Raw genomic sequence first — 14,874 nt, forward strand, 5'->3', positions numbered from 1 at the left:
ACTGCGTTACCCAGGCGCCCCCTAATATGCTTCTTATATCAAGTGTGTGAGCAGAATTATAATGAGGCATAGCTCGTGCTTCACCGGAAACATCTCAGAGTTCTCTTCTCCCAGACACAGATGATGGCAATTAAAAATCTGGACCTTGATTTGTATGCTACTTAATGATGGTATGCAGATAAATCAGCTAAAGCAGACTTTAGTTTCTCACATTAAGGTGGCAAGAATAGATCCAGAATTGCAATGTGGCTTCCTACACTCAGGATATATCCCTAGAGAACGTGTCAGGTCTCTGCAAGGGAGGATTCATAACGCCAAGTAATTTCCCCTAACTTCGCTCTCTTCCTGTTACTCACCCACACCCAAATGACTCAAATGGCTGCTGCATGCTCATTTACTCATTCATTCACTCATGTGTTTATTCAAATGGCCTAATGATGAGTCTTGGCTTTGGCTTGCCAAAGGATTGTTTTCCAGATGATCTTTGCATCAGCAGCACAAACAGGTTCCGGTTGAGCTCCCTTTCTCCTGCCTCCACACCAGGTGTACTCATGCTTGCGGGAGAGGACTAGTGAGGAACAAGACATCACCCAAGTGCTAATTTAAGACGGATGGCTCCCAAATCCAGTTAATTATTAGCATCACTTAAAAAGCTTTAAAAAACTTATTTGAAGAATGTTATATAAGCATATGGTAAACAAATAGATCAAGATGGCATACAGTACAAAGTAAGTCTCTCACCCACACCCGGTCCTCAGTTTCCCTCCTGCAGGTAACGCTTGCTATCAGTCCATGTGTGTTTTGTGTCTCACACTTGAGTCATGGTTTGGCTGGGTATAGAATGTTAGGTTGGACAGAATTCTTACTCAAATTTCAGAAGGCATTGCTCCATTCACTTTCAGCTTCCAGGGTTACCGTTGAGAAATCGGATGCCATTTTTAATTCCAATCTTTTGTAAGTGACCTCTTTTGTTCTCTCTGGAAGTTTCTGGGGGTCTTATCTTCATCCCCAGAGTTGTAAGATTTTGCTAAGATGGGTTTTTGTTTGTAAGTCTCTTCTTCCGTTCACATATGGTGAGGCTAGTCTGCACGCCTATTTCATTTCAATGTCAGGAAATGTTATTATACTACTTAAAAATAATTCCTTCCATTCCCTTTTCTCCTTTTCTTCTTGTTTTTATATGTGTATGTACATATGTATCAGATGTTGGACCTCCCGGATTGATCCTCTAATTTTCTTTTTTTGTTTTTTAAGATTTTATTTATTTATTTGACAGAGAGCACAAGCAAGGGGAGTGGCAAGCAGAGGGAAAGGAGGAAGCAGGCTCCCTGCAGAGCAGGGGAAGCCCAATGTGGAGCTCGAGCCCAGGACCCCAGGATCATGACCTGAGCCGAAGGCAGTCACTTAACCAACTGAGCCACCCAGGCACCCCAATCCTCTAATTCTCTTTCTTTTTTTTTTTTTTTTTAAGATTTTTTTTTTTATTCGACAGAGATAGAGACAGCCAGCGAGAGAGGGAACACAAGCAGGGGGAGTGGGAGAGGAAGAAGCAGGCTCATAGCGGAGGAGCCTGATATGGGGCTCGATCCCATAACACCGGGATCACGCCCTGAGCGGAAGGCAGACGCTTAACCGCTGTGCCACGCAGGTGCCCCCAATCCTCTAATTTTCTTATCTTTTCTTGTGTTTTTTGATTGAGTTGTTCCAAGCAGTTTTTTTTTTTTCCCAAAGGCTTTCTTGGGGGGGCATTATAAGGTAGTTGTTAAAATCAGGGCTTCAGTATATTTGGTAGACACCCCTTTCTAGGTGAATAACCTTTGATAGTTGCCTTAGTCTCCTTGTGCCTCGGTTGTCTCATGTATAAAACGGGGGAAAAATGTACCCAACTCGTCGGCATTCAGTGCAGGTTAAAGGATGGTTAAGTTAGCTTTCATATTTGCCTGGTACATAGTAAATGTTCAATACTGCTATTATTGCTATTAATTTGTTCCTGTTGTAAAATATCTTACAATTTCTTCCCCTATGTCTCTGAGGATATTAATCACAGGGTTCCTTGCATAGTCTGTTTCTATTTGTCTTCCTCTCACTTTTTGCAAATGGCTCATGTTGCAGAGAGAGAAACCAAAAAGCCATTTGTAAGTGATGTGAGGGATTTCACTGTAGGCTTTTTTTCACTGTGGCCTTCCCAAATGTCAGTGTCTGTAGGCTTTTTCTCTGAAGCTGTTCTATTTCTCCAGAGAAGAATTCTTAAATCACCCATCTGTCAGTGGGAGGTGGGCAGTGGCTGCCAAGGATCTCTGAGCTGGGTGAGTAAAGGGGCTGGGGAGTCCTAATGGAGATGCAAATCAAATAGTCTCAGAGAGAAGACACTAATTTGGGGGGTCTCTAGGTTTATAGTTGGCCCTTTGCTCCTTGTTGTGCCTTGGGTCTCTGAATCGGCTTCTCCCAAACTCCCTTCTCCTGTGGGATGGGGGAGGAGCTGGGGCTTTCTGTGGAAGGTACAGAAAGAGAAACTTAGTTCTTTTTTATTATTATTATTTTTAGGATTTTATTTATTTATGGGAGAGCAGGGGGAAGAGCTGAGAGAAAGGGACAAGCAGACTCCAAGCTGAGTGCAGAGCCCACTACAAGGCTCGATCTCATGACCATGAGATCGTGACCTGAGCCGAAACCAAGAGTTGGATGCTTAACCGACTGAGCCACCCAGGTGCCCCAAAACTTAGTTCTTTTTTTTTTTTAACAAAGTTTGTTTGTTTGTTTTTAGTAATCTCTACATCCAACATGGGGCTTAAACCCACAACCCTGAGATCATATGCTCTTCCGACTGAGCCAGCCAGGTGCCCTGAACCTTAGATTTTTTTTTTAAGATTTATTTATTTGAGAGAGAGAGATAGAATGGGGGGGAGGTGCAGAGGGAGAGGGAGAGAGAATTTCCAGCAGACTCCCTGCTGAGCAAGGAGCCGGAGGCAAGGCTCCATCCCAGGACTCTGAGATCATGACCTGAGCCAAAATCAAAAGTCAGACACTCAACCGACTGAGCCACCCAGGTGCCCCAGAAACTTAGATCTTTTTAAAACAGATTTTCACCTGACTCCCCCAGCTTTAAGAACATGCCTCAGCTCCACTTTTTCCTGTGTCTGTATAGCTTCCAGTTCTTAAGCCTTTCCATGAACTGGCTCCCCCTCCATAAACCATGGGGTCTTAGCTTTACTAGATTTATAATACTCTGTCTTTAACCTGGTATATACCATTCTTTGGAAAAAAAATTAATCATTTTTTGAGATGAGACACAAGAACAAGGTCACTCTTGAAGCTCCACCTTGAAAAAAACGACAACATTTGCACACAGCAGCTAGTTAGACACCCCCCACCCTGCGAGGCTCGCCAGCACACGATGAGCATGCGCACACAGCCACAGCTCCTTTCGTCTGTTTTGAGGTTGAGAACTGCTATTTGTTCAAGTCACAGATGCCCCATGTTATGCAAGGAGACAGCTGAATTGCATGGGCACCATGAGAAAAAGAATAAACAATGAAACAAATACAACAAGTCTCACGTTAAGGCTTAGGCATAGAGATTACTTTTTTTTTTTTAAGATTTTATTTATTTCTCAGAGAGAAAGCAGCAGCAGAGGGAGAGGAAGAAACAGACTCCCTGCTGAGCAGGGAGCCCTACCTGGGGCTTGATCCCAGGACCTGGGTTCATGACCTGAGCCAAAGGCAAATGAACAGACTGGGCCACCCAGGTGCCCCAGGCATAGAGATTAGTTAAAAATAAAATGTTTAAAAAAAAAAAAGTCTTATAAAAAAAAAAAAAAACAAATACAACAAATTTAGGCAGTTGGCATTCAGAACGTGGCCCAAAGCTAACACCTGTGAATTGTCATTAAAGGGTTTTCTTTCCTTTAAAAAAAAAAGCCTTTTCTTTGCATATTTTAAACTTGAAAGGTCCCAGAGAATTTGGTAAGGCAGTGGTCTCTCCTCCACCTGCTTCCTTTCATCCAAACATTGGCCAAGATTTCTTTCACCTTTATTTCCTCCCCCACTCTCCTGTCCTTGTGAATTGACATCCATTTTATTTCTTTACTCTCATCTTAATGGGATTTGGGGAGCAAACAGAGAAAAACACCTGTGTTCAATCTACCACATGACCTAAAAATGGCAGTAAATGATTTGGGTGGGAGCAGGTAATTTCTTCAATACGGTAGACATTTTCTCTGCACCATTTTTGAGAATAAAGACTTGACAGTATCTGTAGTTTTTGTACCCCCCCCCTTGCTCTGTTCAACAGATAGTCATCTTTGCAGGGTTGTGTTGCTCAGCTGTGACCCTGCTGTGTAACCCTGTGCCCACTGGGACGGTCCTTCTGGAACAGAACTTCTTATCCTTATACTTGGGATGTGCGTTAGGACGCGGCGGTCACACTCCTGCCAGAACCCATCTCTGCTGTAACACCCTTTGCTCAGCATAATAGAAAAGAGACGGAAGCTTCTGTTTCCCAGGAGATTCTGATTCTTCTCCCCAGGACCTTGCCTGTGAGCAAGGTACAGAAAAATGCAAAAGCAAGTCTCATCTGGAATGAGGAAATTGTCAGTCATTTTGCTAATTTTGACTTAGGAAACCCACGAAGAAAAAGTGTGTGGGAATTTTGTTAATGTCTTCCTCCCTTCTTTCCTTCCTTCCCTCCTTCCTTCCTTCCTCCCTCCCTCCCTTCTTCTTTCACTCCGTCCTTCCTCCCTTCCCTCCTGTTGGTTCACCAGGCATGTTGTATTTAAGCTATTTTGGTCAGATCGGGGAACAAAGAATCACGGTTCTCAGAACACATTAAAGAAGTACAGAAATCCTGGGGACAAAGCCACCATGCCCGGCATAAATGAAGCCCTGTTCTGCCCAGCAGAGTTCCTCCCTCTACCCTCATCTCTTTTGCTGTGTTTGCAACTTGGAAACCCTACCAGAGACGGAGGCCTTCTTCAGAAAAATATTTGTTGAAATCTTTTGTTTTCTCTGTGGGCTTTAAAAGCCACTGTGGTTTTTAGTCCTGGAATCAGCTTTTCTGGGCATGTCACATTGGCTTCCTGCTGTGAACTTTCTGGGGGCATGAACTCTACAGAACTCCAGCAGAGATCTGAAGATTCCTGTTTGTGAGAAGTTGGTGGTGAGCCCCGTGAGGAGCTGCGTGAGACACGCAGGCAGGCTTCCGTGACAGCTAGCTCCTGGGTCAGCCAGTGAACCAGCCACATGACCGTGTACCATGTCCCAGCCTTGCACAGGAAATCTGTGGAAGACCTGAGGGTAGGATAACATGGGAGCCCTGGTTGCTGCCCTCTGGAGCACCCAATATCGTGCTAAGGTATATGAAAGAATCAAAGAACATTATAAGACAGCACAAAATTGGCACCACCTCAAAAGCCACAGGAACTCAGAGGAGATGGCAACCCATGCGTGATGAAAATCAGAGACTTCCAGGCTGAGGGGTCATAGCATTTCAGTAGGTGGGATGGGTGACAGGGTGAGCAGAACTTGGCCAAGCCAGAGGAGCAGGAATGAGCGCTGGATGTTTGAGCAGGAGTGAATTCATCACTCAGGGTTGGACTGCAAGGGAAAGAGGAGAGGAGCAGAGAGGAAGGAGTGAGTCATCTGAGGTGATATTTATGAGAGGGAAGCTTCTAGAAAAATACTATTTGAATTGGCCCCTAGAGAACAGCTCTAATTTGTTGCTGTTGTTGTTATTTTTAGTTTAACAACTGTCTCTGTTTTTACGTACGATTTTCCCAGCTCACTGGTTAACCATTCTTTGAGTTTAATTCAGAGGCAGGTGGAGATTTATTTTTGCCACCCCCCCACCCCCTACCCCTTAACTTTTCTTAAATCTCTGTGCTTTTGGTGGGCTGTAGTGTTGCAGGGGAGTGAATGGAGACAGAAGGGGACATGGCTCTCTCTTATTCAGCACTCAGGCCTGCGTGGCAGCAGAGACCTGAAGTGCCAATACGCCCAGCTATGTCTCTGAAATAATCTAACAGCCATCTGTCCACTTCACTTTTTATTTATTTTTATTTTTTAAAGATTATTTATTTATCTATTTGAGAGAGAGAGAGAGAGAGAGAGAGAGAGCACAAGGTGGGGGGAGGAGCACAGGGAGAAGCAGACTCCATGCTGAGCAGGGAGCCCGATGCGGGGCTCAATCCCAGGACCCTGAGATCATGACCTGAGCCGAAGGCAGATGCTTAGCCAACGGAGCCACCCAGGTGCCCCTGTCCATGTCACTCTTTAGACTATCTGGTCAGATCATGTCATTTCATGGCCATCATACATTCACTCATTTAATCAACACTTACTGAGCACGGCTAAGTGTCACACACTGACATGAGTGTTCTCCTTATTTTGTACTTCTCAAAAAATACGCTCATCTCCCTGGGGGTCAGGCTAGTATGACAGGGCCACAAAGAGCTGAGGAATAATCATGAAATCAGTATTTTCTGGGAGGGTCATGGTAAGTCATTGAAAACTAGGGCCTGTATTTTTAAAAAAAAATATGAGTAGAACCCAAAATTCATGTGTAGTTTTAAGCTAAGCAAGACTTGAAAGAAATGCCGTTGTGGCAGGTTGTTCTGGGCTGTGTCCCCAAGTGCTCTGCCCTCAGGCACACTGGGGGAACGCTTGCAAAGCACTGCCTTACTTCACTGCCTCCCGTGGCCTCACCTTGGCTGACAGGATCGAGGGCAAACTCCTCTGTGAGCATCCGAGGCTCTGCAGGATGTGGTCCTGGGCCACTTGGCCCCGCTTCCGACACCCGCTCCTACAGCAGGAGTGCGCACGCCCTCAACAGACAATCCCTGAGTGCACGCTGAGCACCCGTGCGGCTCTGAGCCGGGGCGGGGCTTGTACGGGACAGAACACGCTCCTGTCCACAACCCACACAGCATTGTTGGTGCTCTTTCCTGTCTCACATTCCCCGCCTGGACCACCCCTCTCCCTCTTTCTAGGAGCCAGCTCAGGTCCGGCAATTTGCCTGAGCGGCATGAATTTCTTTTATCTGTGTCCCATAGGACTCAGGAGACCCTTCCATTATCATTTTTATATTGTCTTGTCCCTATGTATATGCTCATCGTTTTCTCCCGCCGGACATTAAGCTCCCCAGGCGGGGGCATTTTTTCTATCCATCTTTGTAGTTATACAACGCTTGTCACCAAATAGGCCTTCGATGAGTGTAAGCTGAACTAATTAGTTTTTCAGAAGGACATACAAATTCTCTGGGAAGCTCATCTGAAAGCATTAATGAGTTTATTCATTATCTATGCATTCATTAATTACTTACCAGCTTTCTATTATTGAGCCAGGTTTATGAAGATAATAGTAAGGAAAACAGAATTAGTCTCTCCTCTAATGAAGCTTATAATTGTGTGAAGCAGACTCACAAGAATAAAGGAAAAACACTCAATTGTAAGTATTTTATTATATTTAATGTGATAAATAAATATGATTGAGTAATCACATCAAATCTATAAATGTGATAAATATTATAAAGGAAAAGTATGGGAAGCTATGAACATACAGATGGAATTATATGTTGGGAATTATATGTAATATCCTACACAGTTATATTGTTTGATTCCAGTAAAATTCTTCTTCCAAGTTTTTCCTTAACTTCTTAAGTTCAAGCCCTTTTTGAACCATATTGTTAGACTCTTCCACCTTTTGAGAGAATGTCTTCTTTTCCATATAGGTAAATAAGACTTCTTGGACAGGGAATTGGGGCTTGAGGGGGGAGTCTCTTCCACATTTTTGAGAGAATGTCTTCTTTTCCATATAGGTAAATAAGACTTCTTGGACAGGGAATTGGGGCTTGAGGGGGGAGTCTCTTCCACATTTACAAATCAGAGATAGGGGCACCTGGGTGGCTCAGTCATTAAGCGTCTGCCTTCTGCTCAGGGCATGATTCCTGGGATCGAGCCCCGCATCGGGCTCCCTGCTCTACTGGGAGCCTGCTTCTTCCTCTCCCACTCCCCCTGCTTGTGTTCTCTCTCTCGCTAGCTGTTTCTCTCTCTGTCAAATAAATAAATAAGATCTTTAAAAAAAATAAAAATTTAAAAATTAAAACCAGAGATAGGGGCCCTTGGCTGGCTCAGGCAATGGAGCCTGGGACTCTTGACCTCAGCGTTGTAGGCTCGAGGCCCATGTTGGATGTAGAGATTACTTAAAACTAAAATCTTAAACAAAACAAAAAACAGAGATAAACCTTCCTAGAGAAATGACAGCAATTCTGTCTTTCAGAAAAGTGAGAAGGAACACTTCCCACCACATCTTATCAGTATTACTCTGATCCCGAAACCCAGATAAAGATATCACATACACACACACACAAATCAGACCATGTGATTTCGTGAACACAGATGCAATCATCCCTTAACAGAATCAAATCAAGGGCGCCAGGGTGGCTCAGTCCGTGAAGCGTCTGCCTTCGGCTCAGGTCATGATCCCAGGGTCTTGGGATCCAGTCCTGCTTCAGGCTCCCTGCTCAGCGGGGAGTCTGCTTCTCCCTCTCCTCCCTGCTTGTGCTCTCTCTCTAGCTATCTCTCTCACTCAAATAAATACATAAAATCTTGAAAAAGAAAAAAAAGAAAAGCATAATCAAATCAAGTAATAAATACAAAAAATAATGCACCGGAACAAGTAGCTTTTATCCTCATAATGTAAGGTTGGTTTAATATTTTTTAAAAAATCATCATAATTATGGAAAAGGAGAGAAGCAATATCATTTCAGCAGATCAAGAAGAAGAACGTAACAAATCCAACATCCATTCATGATTAAAAAAGAAAATTCTCGGGGCGCCTGGCTGACATTCAGTGGAGCATGGGACTCCTGATCTCGGGGCTGTACATTAAAGCCCCACGTTGGGTGTAGTGATTACTTAAAAATAAAATCTTAAAAAAAAAATTTCTCAACACAACCGGAAGAAAGGGAGCTAATTAAAAAGCACAAAACCAAAACTGAAACAGAACTATCAGTTAAAAAGTGAAAAATGACTAAAAACTTAATCATCAGTGACCCTTTTAAAAACTGAGTCATAAAATGTATAGATGTGGGAAGAACCCCATGGAACTTCTATGCTAATCACTAATTTTATTGAGCGCTTGTGAAGGGCTCCGTGAACATTATCTTTTTTTTACATCCACCCTATAAAGTAGGTACAATTTTTATTCCAATTTTATAGATGATTAAACTGAGGCTTGGAGAAATCAAATAAATTCCGAAGGAAACACAACGAGTAAATGGCACAGCCAGTACTTGAGACGAAGGAGTTTGCGGTCTTAACCCTTGTCCTCACTACTTCTCCTCTAGCCACGTTACCTGACGGACTAGGGCAACTGAGCTTCAAGTCACACGGAGGCAAGTTAATGGCAAAATTGGCATAGGAACTCACGGCACTCTTTTTTCCAGAACCTATGTGTCACTTTTACATCTAATCCTCCCACCCCTTCCTTTTTACCAAAACACACATTTCTCCACCATGGAAGCTCCAGGCCCAAAATACTAGAGAAAGCAATATAATTTAGAGAACCAAGGATTGAATTTCATCTTCCACTGTGTTTCGTCGAAACCACTAAGCCGCAGAGCTTAGTGGATGCTGTGCACACTCAGAAAAGAGCCTGCTGAGGCTGGGACACTCCCTTCCTAGGAATGCAGGTGGTGAGAAAGGGCAAATATTCAAAAAGGAGGTAAGGAAAGTTAGAGGTGGGGGTAGAGAATACTACCTTCCAGAAATGTGGAACTCTGGGGCCTGAGCAGGGGAACCCGAAGAGGGGGAAGTGCTCCAGGAGGCCTGGGACTGGCCCTTTTGTGACAAAGATCAGTTCCCACGGTCCCACTCACAACCACCAGGATCCCTCAGAACAGCCTCAGGGGTGCTGGGAAGTGGCCCCAGGGCCGCGAGCTTCAGGAGCCTGGTCCTGCCCTCTGGAAAGCTTTGGCAAAGTTAAAAAGAAAGAAAAATTTCCTTGTAATCAGAGCAACAAGCGTCAAGAAGGAAAAAAAATGGTGTGGCTGGATGGTGTCTGGGCAGATCAGGGGGGAGAAGAACCAGGTCAGCACACCTGCTTTTACACCAGGGGAAAGAAAGCCCCTAAGTGATACTCTCAGCCAGACCGACTTGAGCCCACCGTCTCTGGCAGGCACCCACCGTGACCGGCATCATTCCCGTGTCCTCGCAACGGCAGAGACACGGAGAGCAAGCATTCTGAATGATGGGGGTTGAACTATGGAAAATCTGGGGGGACAGAAAAGTAGTTCACGAGTCAGAAAACAGTCCACAAATCTAAAACGTGGTTCAAAAGTTGCTTCCAGGGTCGTCTGGGTGGCTTAGTTGGTTAAACGGCTGCTTTCGGCTCAGGTCATGATCTCAGGGTTGGGATCAAGACCCACATCGGGCTCCCTGCTTCTCCCTCTCCCTCTGCTCTCTCTCTCAAATAAATAAATAAAATCTTTAAAAAAAAAGAGAGAGAGAGAAGAAAAGAAGTATCTTCTGGTAGCCATAGAGGTTAGGCAACAAATATGGAAAAGAATATTTTGAGTCTTGGAGGGAATATTTAACTCCTCTTAGCTTAATTTTATGTACTTAAGATTAGGAGCAAAACAAAACAGACAATACCAACAAAATAAGTCCCAAACTTACTCCCTCAAACTCTTAAAATAGTAGGTTTAAAAACAGTGCGGAGAATGGTCACCAGAATGGCCTTGGGTCAGGATGGAGTTCTCACGCTGCCGTTTAGGGACGTGGCTTCAATAAGATCCTTAACTTTACTAAACCTAGTTTAATTGTCCATAAATTGCCTAACGAGAGTCCCGATTTCACAGGGCTATTGTAAGGATTAATCACAGGAGGGCTTGTCTGAAAGCACGCAGTATGAAATACATCTTAGCTGATATAAGAGGAGAACAAAAGTGGAAGGAAAGTATATAATCCTAGCAAGAGGGAGGACGTGTATATCAGAAACCTCTCAGGAGGGAGCAGAGCGAACCGTAAATACGGAGCCAGGGCCTCTGCTGCGGCAAATAGCACCTTTTTGAGCAAACTACAGAAAGACAGGATTTATATCTTCCTCCAGGCTGATTCGGCCCCACACAAGACACAGGCTGGGAAGTGGGCAGCAGCCCTTATATAGGGACTCAGCAAACGGACGATTACTTTGGGGAATTGTCAAAGCCAATTATTGTATGATCCCACTTACATGTGGAACAGGGGAAGCTGTTTGAAGGATAGACATGGAGAAATCTATTTCCTAAACAGCTATTACCATGATGTTTCCTATTTCTCTGTGCAATGACACGAAGGCATTCCAGGGTTGTTGGGATGACCTGGAGAAAGGTTCAGGGAAAGATGAAACATTTCCAGGGACTTCAAGAGGGAATTGATAGGACCTAAGGACTGGAAATGAGCTGGAAAAATAGGATAGGGCCAGACAGGACAAGCGTGCGTGACCCACAAGGAGATCAGAATGTATCCTTGATGCGTGGACAACAGGGAGACAGTGGAGTTTGTAAGTGAGGTGTTCTGTGTTCACATTCACACTCGAGCATGACAGCTCTGTCCTCGGTGTCTGACAAATGAACTGCAAGGAGGGGCTTGGCTCAAGGAAGCCAGCTGCAGTAAATCTGAAAGCAGCAATAGATAAACGAACTGGTTTTGATCCTGTGGAATTTTCCCTTTTCTTTATTCACCTGAAGAATAACAAAATACAGGGCGCCTGGCTGGCTCGGTCGGGAGCACGGGACTTTCGATCTCAGAGTCGTGAATCCAAGCCCCCCGTTGGGCGTGGGGCCTACTTTTAAAAAAATGAGTAGAAAAGCAAAATACTGAAGAAAGTTGTCGAACATCGTTGCAATGTTCATGCTGACGGTCTGAAAAAGTAAGGTAGTTCTGTGAAAATGGCAACCCTGATTTGCAGAGTCTACAAATGGTAGGTATGAATGGTCAAGCTAAGGAGAGACAGTTATACCGCAAGATGACAGAATGGAAAAAAATCCTGAATGTGGTGTCTGTCAGAGATATTTTCCAGGAGTATTGGGTTGCCTGCAGTAAGAAGATTGCCCACAGACTTGCATTTCCTGTGCAACATTTCATGGCTGGAACCGAGATTGTTCCTTTGAAGCAATACTTCAGAAATGTAGGGCCCAAAGTGTAACTTTAACTCCTGACTTGCCGTAAGTGGAGTCTTACTTACCCGCAGGCAGACAGCCCTGGGTTTTAGAAGCGGCCAGCTGCCCACATCATCTGACAGGATTTGTCCACCTTCCAAACCGGGATAAGTAAACCTCCCCTGTCCAGTTCCCGGAGTCCCCTAGAAGTTTCCATGCAACCCTTCTTTACTAGAAACCCAAAGTAACCTTCCACGTTGGGAATGTTGACTTTTCCCTTCAAAGCCTATTTGCAAAGTTCGCAACTGCGGTATCACATTCAGAGGAAGCAGGGAGGGGCAGAGGGAGTGAGAGGAGAGAAGGCTGGTGTCGCCTGCGGGGTCCCAGGGGGGAGATGGCCATCTCCCGAAGAATGAGCAGTCTCACCAGAGGCCGCACTGGGGACATGCACTCGCTGTTTGCTTTGGCCCGCGATGGCCCGGAGGTCTCAGGGTTACCTCTCCCCAGGGACCCGGAGCGGCCCCCAGGCAGCCCCAGCTCCCGGAGCACGCTGCCTGCGGCCCGCAGTGTCGCCGGGGCAGCCCCACGATTTCCGGCATTTCATAGAAAGGGGAAGGCCGCCACCCCCGCGGGGCCCAGCTCCTCGGCTAACTAAAGAAGTCACAGGGCCGCCCAAGCTGCGGGGCTTCTGCAGGGCGGAAGGCGCCCAGCTTCGTGATTGAAACCACATGGGCTGATGGGCTGCAGGGTTCCAGAAAGAGAGAGAGAGAGCACGCGCGCCAGCGCTGAGACGACCCCCCCCCCCCCCCCCCCCCCGCCCGCGGCGGCCGGCGCCCCCCCGGCTGCNACCTCACTTCTCCACCCCCAGATAGCAGAAAATGACCAGAAATCCCCAAGGCCTGGGGCCTCTCTCTACCTGTGCGAGGTTCCCCAGCTCCCTCAGGTAAAACAGCAAGGAAGGGCTGCAAGTTGGGGTGGGGGAGGGAGCAAATTTATCAAACTAGTATAAGATACACATTAACCCTTTTTAAATTTAAAACTTTTAAGACTTCTAGGACTAATACATAAATATACTCTCCTTATTAAAAAAGTAGGAACACTTTAAGGGCTCCCTTGACCCATTCTCCTTAATCCTCCTCCCCTCCCCCATGTAATTCCTGATACCAGCTTCATGAATATTCTTCTAAATTTTCCTCTGTGTCATTATACGTACGTGTATGTGTACATATAGATAGAAAACTGTTTTACCTTGAACAGAACTGGATTTTATTGTATGTATGATTTTCAATTTATTTTCACTAGGTTTGGGAAGTTTTTCCATGCTAGAATACAGAGAGCTACCTTCAGTTCCCAAATGGGATTTATAATTATAAAAGGTGAAGAAAAAAAAGCAAGATAGAGGGATTGGCTATAGCAGCTTATCAGCGGTTTTGACCTACGGGCCAAATCTAACAACACTTTTCCTGTCCTTGCCCCACCTCCCCACCTTTAGTATGGCCAAGAATTAAAAATTAAGAATGGTTTTTACACTTTCAAGTGGTGGAAACACAATAAAAGAATAATGTTCTTTGTCACATGAGAATTATGTGAAATTTAAATTCCGTGTCCATAAATCAATTTTATTGGAACACAGAGCTACACTCACTCGATTCGCATCGCCCGTGGCTGATTTCACACTATGGCGGCGGAGCTGAGATTTGTGACAGAAACTGCCATGGCCTACAAAGCCTAAACTATTTACTGTCTGGTCCTTTACAGAAATACTTGGCAAACCTCTGAGCTGCAGAACAGTTTTCAACTCATCCACCTTGAACGAGAGATGTTCAAAGGTTACTGGATTCCTAGACATCAGAAAGAAAACACAAGACAGAGAACTGGGCTGTGCACTAAGGGGCCTGGGTTCCAGAGCTGGTGCAGGACCTCACTTCCATCTCTTTATGGCCCAGCGTCCATATCTGTAATACTGAGGGGTTACTCTGGGTCTCTAAGCACCCTTTCCGCAGTAACATTTTAAGATTTTGTGTTTCTTACATTTGTTGTGGCTGGCCAGCCATATGTCAGAAGATGGGTTGTCATGAGTTGGGAGAGAGAACCCTCTAGATTAGAGTATGGGGGGTGGCTTGTTGTCTCTAGGATTCCACCATCTGCTGCTTCGCTACACTGCCATTCCACTCCCCCAGCCTTTGCTAAAAGGCTTCCTCTCTGACGATTCTAGATCAGAGTTTTTCAACTTTGGTTTGGTTTCAACTTCTTTCAGTTTTTCAGCATTGTTGACATTTGGGGCCAGATTGTTCTCTGTTGCGGGAGCTGTGCTGGGCCTCATAGGATGTAAAACAGGGTCTCTGGCCTCCGTGCACTATACATTAGTGGCACAAGCTCTATCACCCCCCTCTCCCTTCAAGCTGCAACAATCAGCAGTATCTTCAGACATTGCTAGATGCTTCCCCCATTTGAGAACCACTGCTCTCCAGGGGCTCTTTCCAAGCCTGGCTCAAGTTAACCAGGTCCTGGCTCACGCTGGGCTCTTCTATCTGTGCACTGCTGAGGCATTTACCCTGTATTGTCATTCATCACTTAAGCATACAAAATTAATTGGAGTTTTAAATAATTTTTCATGAGGTGGCTCATATTATCTCACAGTCATCTTCTGCAGTGTGCAGATCTCACCCCCCAAAGCATAGTGAATGTGTTTTTAAGACAGGGGCTGTGTTGTATCGTTTCTTTGATTTTTGCATGAGTGCG

General features: G+C 45.1%; 1 protein-coding gene across 1 annotated transcript in view; it reads right to left on the reverse strand.

Annotated features, from left to right (window-relative positions):
* CLMP (CXADR like membrane protein) overlaps positions 1 to 10,189 on the reverse strand; it is a 45,326-nt gene extending 35,137 nt beyond the window's left edge. The window contains exon 1 of the mRNA XM_034665648.1: positions 10,178 to 10,189. Within this exon, the coding sequence (XP_034521539.1) occupies positions 10,178 to 10,189 (12 nt within the window). The remainder of the gene's footprint in view (positions 1 to 10,177) is intronic.
* Between the last annotated feature and the right edge of the window lie 4,685 nt (positions 10,190 to 14,874).

This window comes from Ailuropoda melanoleuca, chromosome 8 (genome assembly GCF_002007445.2).
Source record: "Ailuropoda melanoleuca isolate Jingjing chromosome 8, ASM200744v2, whole genome shotgun sequence".
Classification (NCBI taxonomy): domain Eukaryota; kingdom Metazoa; phylum Chordata; class Mammalia; order Carnivora; family Ursidae; genus Ailuropoda; species Ailuropoda melanoleuca.